Source organism: Pteropus vampyrus, unplaced genomic scaffold, assembly GCF_000151845.1.
Source record: "Pteropus vampyrus isolate Shadow unplaced genomic scaffold, Pvam_2.0 Scaffold177, whole genome shotgun sequence".
NCBI classification, from domain to species: domain Eukaryota; kingdom Metazoa; phylum Chordata; class Mammalia; order Chiroptera; family Pteropodidae; genus Pteropus; species Pteropus vampyrus.
The window spans coordinates 1,622,879-1,630,671 of record NW_011888958.1 but is presented as its reverse complement, the minus strand read 5'-3'; the positions used below and the strand labels follow the sequence as shown (position 1 = coordinate 1,630,671).

Below are 7,793 nucleotides of genomic sequence, written 5' to 3'. Positions count from 1 at the left end.
AACCCCCTCCTCCAACTCCATCTCTCCCAGACGGGCTCTGTGCTGGGGCGCTCCTTCAACACTTGGCCAGAGTTTATAACTCTACCTTGGCCTTTATTTTCTGCTTGGACTGAGCCCAGAGACTAGGCAGAGGTGAATGAAAGCCAGAGGTCTTATCAGATCTTTTCTGAGCACGCATCCTGTCCTGGCCATGCATGCGGCTTTCTAGATTCCCTAGTACACACTGTCACGCCATCACACCTGATGAGGCATTTACTTTCTCAGCTTAGCACCGAGACACACTGCTTTAGCACCCCTACAGGGCGGAGCTGAATAAGAATAGGCCCAAGGCCTAGATGCCAGCCAAGCCAGGTGGCATGAGACTTCAGTTACCCGGGGTGGTATCAGTTATCTGGGACTGCCACCTCACATGTGGGATCATTTTCTGCGATACCAACAAAGCATTATATAACTTCCAGTCTTTTAGTGAGAAATTTATTTCCCTTGTAGTTCCCATTCCAACTTTCTCATTTTATGAAGGAGAAAAATCTCAGTTGGTTGTTAGTACATCCGACTCCTGTAATATCCCTTAACCTCCCTGTGTACAGTGAGTGAGCCACGGGCTGTCTCTGCAGACCATAGTATCGAGCTGCAATTTTAAAACACTGGTTTGGCTTTTATTGATTCATTTTTAGAGTTACTTTTCTATTTATATCAAAATATAAAATAGTCCTTTTTAAATTGCATAAATTAAAAAAGTGAGTCGACTTAAAAAAAAAATATTTAGTTAACAGTACAAGATATACACAGATCTGGCAAAAATCATGAAGGTGATATGCTGGTAACTGAACTTTGGGGAATATTGTTCTAGAATACGGACTTTGAGCTCAAAAACTTTCTATCTCATGCTTTTACGATTCCTGGCGTTTATCTGTTCAACTGGTTGTTGTTCTCTAATATATATTATTTTTGAAAAATCTCAACTTTATTTTAGCTGAGGAGGAAAGGGATTTATTTTCATCTGAGTTAAGACAAGAAAAACAGAAGGGCTCTAGAGGTTAGTGGCTTGGATACAACTGGCAAATGGAAAAGGAGTGACGTGGAGTAAAGTGAAAAACCAGGGACAGAACATTCCAGCATGGTGCAAAGTGCTGTTCCCTTCCCTCCAGGCTCTCCAATACAAGTCTGGAAATTCAGTTACTAAGATGATCTTATAATGGAGAAGAAAGAGAAAGGGGGAAAGCTGCAAATTTTTTTTTAATGTTTATCTTTAAAAAAAAAAAAGTTATAAAATTTAAATAGTTGACTCAGTTAACAATCTATTGTTGCAAAATTTAACAAATTTAAAAGATCTCTGGATCTCTTGACTCCAAGTCCAATTCTCTCTACTTTGACCCTTCATTTCTTATGGATTCTACACTTTTAGGTTTCTCATTAGCAAACAAGATCTGAAGTAATTTGTAAAGTGTATGGAGCTCTGGCTGAGGTAGCAGAAGGCCTGGCAGGGCTGAGTGCCCCATGAAGGCCACACCTGGGAGAGCCCACTGCTGCCAGCACTCCACACAGGACCTGTGAGGCGAACGTGGGGCTCACTCGTTGCCCTGTCAGTCGTCCTGGTCTCTTCTGGGGACTACTGACTGGCCCGAAGCCTGGCTCTCCTCGTGCCAGCCACGTCCTTGGCTTCATTCTATTTTGATTCTGGTCAGTTCCCATCTTCCTTCTTCACAGAGTTTCAGACCCCAGGAGTGAAACTATAAGAGACCACCAACACACGGAGATTACGCTGCTTTGGCCACAACAAGAAGTCATCGACCCCTCTGCCGCTCCCAATCTCCACTGTGAGGGGCCTCTGGCCCTGGCCAGGCCCAACCCTTGGCCTCTTTCTCCTCCTTAGCTATCCTTGTGAGCATGGGTACCTTCTCGAGGCTGCGCCGATGTCCCACGCTGATGAACGTCATGCCCAGCTGCTGGCCAACGCGGTAGAGCTCACTCTCCACCTCCTCAGTCAGGGCACTGGTGGCTTCATCAAGCACTGAGGGCAGAACCCATGGGAAGAGATGGTGTCCTGCCCCCACTTGCCTCTGATTCTCCTCCAACCCACTCGCTTTCTGGCTGGGACCCGGGGGAGGCTGAAAGCTGTTCTGGCTTATGGAAACCCTGCCTTAGGGAGAATGGGCCATGGGAGCAGAGGCCAGGCTCCATGTAGGAAGCCTTTTGCCAGCAGAAGGACGAAATCCCTCAGCTTCCTGTACATAAGCACCAGCCACTGCCTGGGACCACTCAATCCAGGGAACCCTGATTACCCCAAGGATGTCAGTCCTTGGCAAAGTCCATGCCTACCATTCCTCTGCCAGGCACAGCTAGAGGAAATGCCCATTCACGAATGGCAGAGCATAAAGCCACAAGCCCTCTCAAGGCAGCTCCAGCTGCTACAAAGGCAGAAAGCTTAGGAATCAGTAGAGCAACACAGCCAGAGCTGCTCTGCGGATGCTGAGCACTGCTGCCTCTTGGGCAGAGTCTTGCCACCCTCTCCTGCCGGGGCAGATGCCCAGCCATGCATAGGTTTGCTCTCCTACCCATACCAACGCCACCCCAGTTTTTCATGAACACACGCTGCTACACCTAAGGGCATACACGGTACCTGGCATATGCACCTACAGGGTGGACCTCACCTGCATACTTTGGCTGCAGGTAGAAAAGCCGGGCAAAGGACAACCTCTGCATTTCTCCTGGGGACAGAACATCATACCTAACAAAAGGGAATGAGAAAAGATTGCTGGAAGAAGGAGGATGTAGCTTGGCTTTTGCCCAGAATGGGTCTGGGCAGGAAGAGGTCCTCACTGCAGAGGCTGGCCCGAGGACAGACAGACGTCACCCCTCTTTCAACCACAGCCCCACTGCCACACAAGGTGATGCCAAAACTCTGCTCCCAAAGGCATGAAACCTGGACTTTGGAGTCAGGAGCCATTCTATCCCTTCACTGGGACCCTGGAACCCACTGCCTTTGTGGGAACTGGATCTGGAGCACCCCAACCTCCTTACCAGTTCCAATCGACCTGCTGGTCCAGACCCTCTGTCCTTGCCACCAAGTTGGACTGTAACACACCCAGAGGAAATGATGTCCATAAAAGGGCGCATCCCTGCTTCCTGCCACCCTGAGGAACCTCCTCAGTCCCCACCACACATGTCTCTGGGACAGATCTACAAGCCCAGTGGCATACCGGGGTGAGGCTATGGGAGTAATCTGCCTCGGACAGGGAGGAACATCTTACCAACTACATTGCTTAGATTTGTTGGAGCATGGTGACAAGACAAAGCACATTTTCTTTATAATAATTTTATTTTAAAATTACTTACAGAGTGTGTGCCCCTTGTTGCCCAGACATGGCCAACAGTTCCCTCTGCCACTTTATATTCCCACTCTCCCTGACTGAGGCTCGCACTTCCAGTCATGGGCCCAGGGGCAGTAGGGCAGCTCTGCTGGGCCGCCAGCACCTGTGGTCTATGCTACCAGGTGGTCTTGGGCCTCAGGGTCCCGCTCTCACTTACCAGGCCTGCCAACTTCAAGAACCTCATGATCCTCTCATCATCGGTAGAACCTACAAGACAGAGAGGCTTTCTTCAAGAAAACAGCTCCTTCTGGGCAGCCAGAATAGATGGGACACATCATGTCAGAGCGGGTAGAGGTGGGAGCTCCAGAATCTGGGTTAAGGCTCTGAAGTGACAGGTTACAGATCTAATAAGGGAAGGGCCAGGTGAAGGAAGTCATCACTTCCCCTCCTGCAGTGGGTGTCTCTTCTCAAGGAAGGAAGACAAAACAAGATGAGGTCAAGGTACAGGCCCCAAAGTAGTAAACAGTCGGAGGAGGAGGGTACCCAATCTGAACCCAGAAGCCTGACTGGGGCCTCTCCCAAAGGGCACAGGTGAGGCCAAGGTCAGGGAGGCTAGGAAATATTGAGATGGGAGGACATGCCAGAGGAGGCCAGCTCACCTGAGTCCGGGTAGATCTCCTTCAGGGGATATATAACCTGGTAAAATAAAAACCATATGGGATAAGGGCCAACTAGAGGTGGGGCTGCACACAGCTTACTCTCCTTCAGAAACAGCCCCAGGAACTGCCAGAGGCCATGTTCCTCTCCACCTGAGGAGTAAGGGACACCCTGGCTGAGGGTCCCATGGGAGAGGCCAGGCCAGCAGACTATGGGGCAGGGCCCCCAGAATCCATCCTTGGTATTCGACAAACGTGTGTGATCTTTGGCTTGTGGCGCCACAGCTTAGCCCACCCCCCGGGAGTGGGTCTGAGTACACTGCCCAGCCCAGCCCATGGATGTGAATAAACATTCTTGGAGCCAGGGAGTTCCTGGGCACAGGCCCTTACTATACCTCCCCGACCCCTGCCCCCAATAACTCCCTAGGGCTAAGACCTGTCATACTACCAGAGGCCCCGGCTGTGGGTGGGGAAGGAAGGGAGGAGTGAGCCCTGAACTGGGCTGACCTGCTCCCGAAGGGTCCCATCAGTGAAGAATGGCTTTTGTGGCAGAAACAGCACTCCATGGGGTCCAAAGTCTGTCAGCATCTGCACTGAGCCTGCAGAGCCCACAGAAACCTCCATGTTGAGATCTCTCAGAGAAGGTAACTGCTTCTCACTCCCCTTCTCCAACAAAAAAGGCTGGATTCTAATGCACATACCTACACAGGTGTGTGCACACACACACGCATGCATGCACGCACACGAACACGCATGCACGCACATGCACACGCATGCACGGCCAGGCCAAGGCTGGCTCAGAGGTGGGGAGGGCCGGTTCTTACCCTGTGTGCTCGTCCAGAGGCCGCCCAGAACCCGGAGCAAGGAGGTCTTGCCGGTGCCCGTGTTGCCCGTGATGAGCAGGCTCTGCCCCTGGGAGATCTTCAGGCTCAGATCCTTGATTAAAGTTTTGTTAGAAGAGGGGGCAGAGATGGAGACCCGCTCCAGAAGGAAAGCTGTGTCTGTTGGCTCTGCTGCTGGCCAGCCTGGGGCTCTGGAGTGAGAAGGGGGTGGGTGGGGAAGATAAGTAGTGTCAGTACTGCCAGGTGTGTGTGTGTGTGTGTGTGGGGGGGGGTTCCTTTCCTTGGGGACACCACCTCTGGATCAGCAGGTTGTTATGAGCTGAATTGTGTCCTCAGACTCATATGTTGAAGTTCTAACCCCCAGTTTCTCAGAATGTAACCGCATTTGGAGATAGGGTCTTTAAGAAGTGATTATGTTAAAATGAGGCCCTTAGGGTAGGGCCCTAACCCAATATGACTGGTGTCCTTTCAAGAAGAGGGAAGTAACAAGGCTGTACATGCAGAGAAAAGGCCATGTGAGGACTCAGTGAGAAAATGGCCATCTGCAAGCCAAGAAGGCAGGCCCAGGAGAAAACAAGCCTGCCCAACACCTTGATCTTGGACTTTTAGACTCCAGAACTGTAAGGAAATAAATGTCTTTTGTTTGAGCCACCCAGTCTGTGGTATTTTGGTATAGCGGCCCAGGCAGACTCACACAGAAATGGAGCTGAGGCACCTACTTTGCGCCAGGCTGGTCAAAGCCTCACACGACTAGTCTTAGTCTCAACATTCATGAATCACAGATATCATCCCCAACTTGGCAGGTGAGGAAAGTCACGTGGATAAGCAACTTGCTCAGGGTCACAGAGCTGAATTTGTCTAACTCTAATGTTGGTGGCATCACAGTGTGACTAGAGGGCTGAGGATAAGAACAGGAGTGGTAATATTAAAGGTTTTATTTTTTTTTTTTAAGTTTCTGGCCCTCCATGGATGCCCATCTACCCCAAGGAATAGCAACTCTGGTTTCCTATAGTCTCTGTGCCATCACCCCAGCCTCTGGGATCAGTTACATGAAGCTTTTATTTTGAACAGGAGCAACTGTTAAGGCATTCGTTCGTAAGGAGACAGTTAAGTGTAGGCCCTGGAATTCAGACTTTTTCCTTTTTGTGGTCACTGTCCAAGCACTTTCTAAGAACTATGATATCTAATCCTCACAACGACTCTAAGAGGAAGGTCATCTCTATAGAGATGAAGAAACCGAGACCCAGAACCCTTAAGTAATTTGCCCAAGAAAAGTGAGGACACGAAACAAATTCTCGATGCACAGAAAGGTCGGAAACATCACAGAGCCTGCGATGATACAAGAATAAGGACGTCTCGGCGCCTGAGTGAGGCTTGGGGACGAAGAAGAGACAAGCCCTAGGAAAGGGGCAGGTGGCAGGGCTCGGCGGAGAATGAGGCAGGGCTACTATGCAGATTTTGTTACCTCAGGCCAGGCAGTGCTTGCACTGTTTCTATCATCAGGTGGGGGATGGCGGAAATGAACACCATGGATGCTGGAACAGCAACACTGACTGGGAACGTTTCTAAAGAAGTCTGGCACAACACAGATTCTTTCATTTGCTCTGTACAACTCTGCTGCCCAACTGGGAAGGGGCAGGGCTCCAGGGGGAACCCAAGCTGGGCGGTTCTAGAGCCTGTGTTCTCAACCACTGCACACACTACCAGCCCACTACTCATCACCTGTGCAAGTCCCATTCTCTGTCGTCCAGGATCTCACTGTCCTGTGACTTCAGGGACATGTCCAGCAGGGCATCCTGAAGCTCCCCGATCCTGAGCAAAAAGTGAAAACCTGAGGTGGGTCTGGAGGCCCAGATGAAGGCGATATTCCTTTTACTCTCATAACCACTAGTACATGGGGGAGATTTTCCATTCTTTTTCTTATTCAGCTACTGCTTCCGGTGGCACACACTTTGTTTAGAAAGTAGAGGGGTAGGATGCAACCTCACCTGTGTGTGTAACCAGCCACATCTGAGAGTGTGGTGGAGAGGTCGATGAGCCGGGTGAAGCAGCTGATGAGGTAAATGCAAACAAAGGCGTTCTGGACAGAACGAACAGCAGTGAGCACAGGCCTTGACTCCCAGGCCCTGGGCACTGGGCCAAAGGGCAGAGGGGGCAGCATGAGGAGGGCACCAGGAGGGATTCTCACCTTGCTGACTAGAGTGCTGAGCTCTGTGGGGCTCAGGTCTCCATAGATGCCACCGAAAATGGGGATGGCTATCACGACATAACTCAGGATGCTGCCCAAATAGTCAAACATGTTGACACCGACTGTAAAGACAGACTGCATGAGACCCGGGGAAACTTCTGTGCTCTGAGGGGAGTGGGAAGCCAAGCAGGGCTGAGCTATTCCCCAGATCCTCATTCTCCTGAGGCCACACACTGCAAAGGCAGTGGCTCCCCCTGGTGAATTCCTTCATCAGAGCAAATATGCCAGTGCAGAGAGAAAGGAGAAGAGAGAAGGGGGGTCTATTCCAATCCCGTAGTTCCTGCCTCCCAGGGTTCCCTCCACCTACTGTACAGCCAGAGCTCCTTGGACATCAGCTCCCTCTGGGTCTGAAGGAGTCTCTGCAGCCTACGGTCTGTCCTCATGTGTTCCACGTGTCCAGCTCTGATGAGAAAGGCTGGGATGTCCATGGGGCCTGGAGAGCCTCAGCCAGGCTGGGGGCCCTCTGTCCCTCATCACATTCTTCTTTAAGGAAGCCCATTCAAATGATCTTCACTTCAGACCCTTTCTGCCACTAGCATCTATTCACTGCTTCATTCATTCAATATGGTATTGTCTGCAGAAAGAATCTCAACTCTAGATTGGGATGACCTGGTTCAAATCCTGGCTCTGGCCAGTTACCAGCTGGGTGTGACTGATGGGTTACTTGTCTTGGAGTCTGTTTTCTCTTCTGTAAAGTGGAGGTTATAATACCTAAGTAATAGGCTATAGTGGGAAT

The 7,793-nt window shown here is 50.5% G+C and overlaps 1 protein-coding gene across 1 annotated transcript in view; it reads right to left on the bottom strand.

Moving 5' to 3' along the window:
• Positions 1 to 457: 457 nt before the first annotated feature.
• The window catches only part of ABCD4 (ATP binding cassette subfamily D member 4), a 14,807-nt gene continuing 7,471 nt past the window's right edge, over positions 458 to 7,793 (bottom strand). Inside the window, 12 exon segments of the mRNA XM_023537054.1 lie at positions 458 to 1,730; positions 1,896 to 2,011; positions 2,652 to 2,728; positions 3,022 to 3,074; positions 3,529 to 3,578; positions 3,971 to 4,007; positions 4,475 to 4,566; positions 4,792 to 5,000; positions 6,532 to 6,621; positions 6,798 to 6,889; positions 6,998 to 7,119; positions 7,365 to 7,490. Of these exon segments, the coding sequence (XP_023392822.1) occupies positions 1,662 to 1,730; positions 1,896 to 2,011; positions 2,652 to 2,728; positions 3,022 to 3,074; positions 3,529 to 3,578; positions 3,971 to 4,007; positions 4,475 to 4,566; positions 4,792 to 5,000; positions 6,532 to 6,621; positions 6,798 to 6,889; positions 6,998 to 7,119; positions 7,365 to 7,490 (1,133 nt within the window). The 3' untranslated portion in view covers positions 458 to 1,661.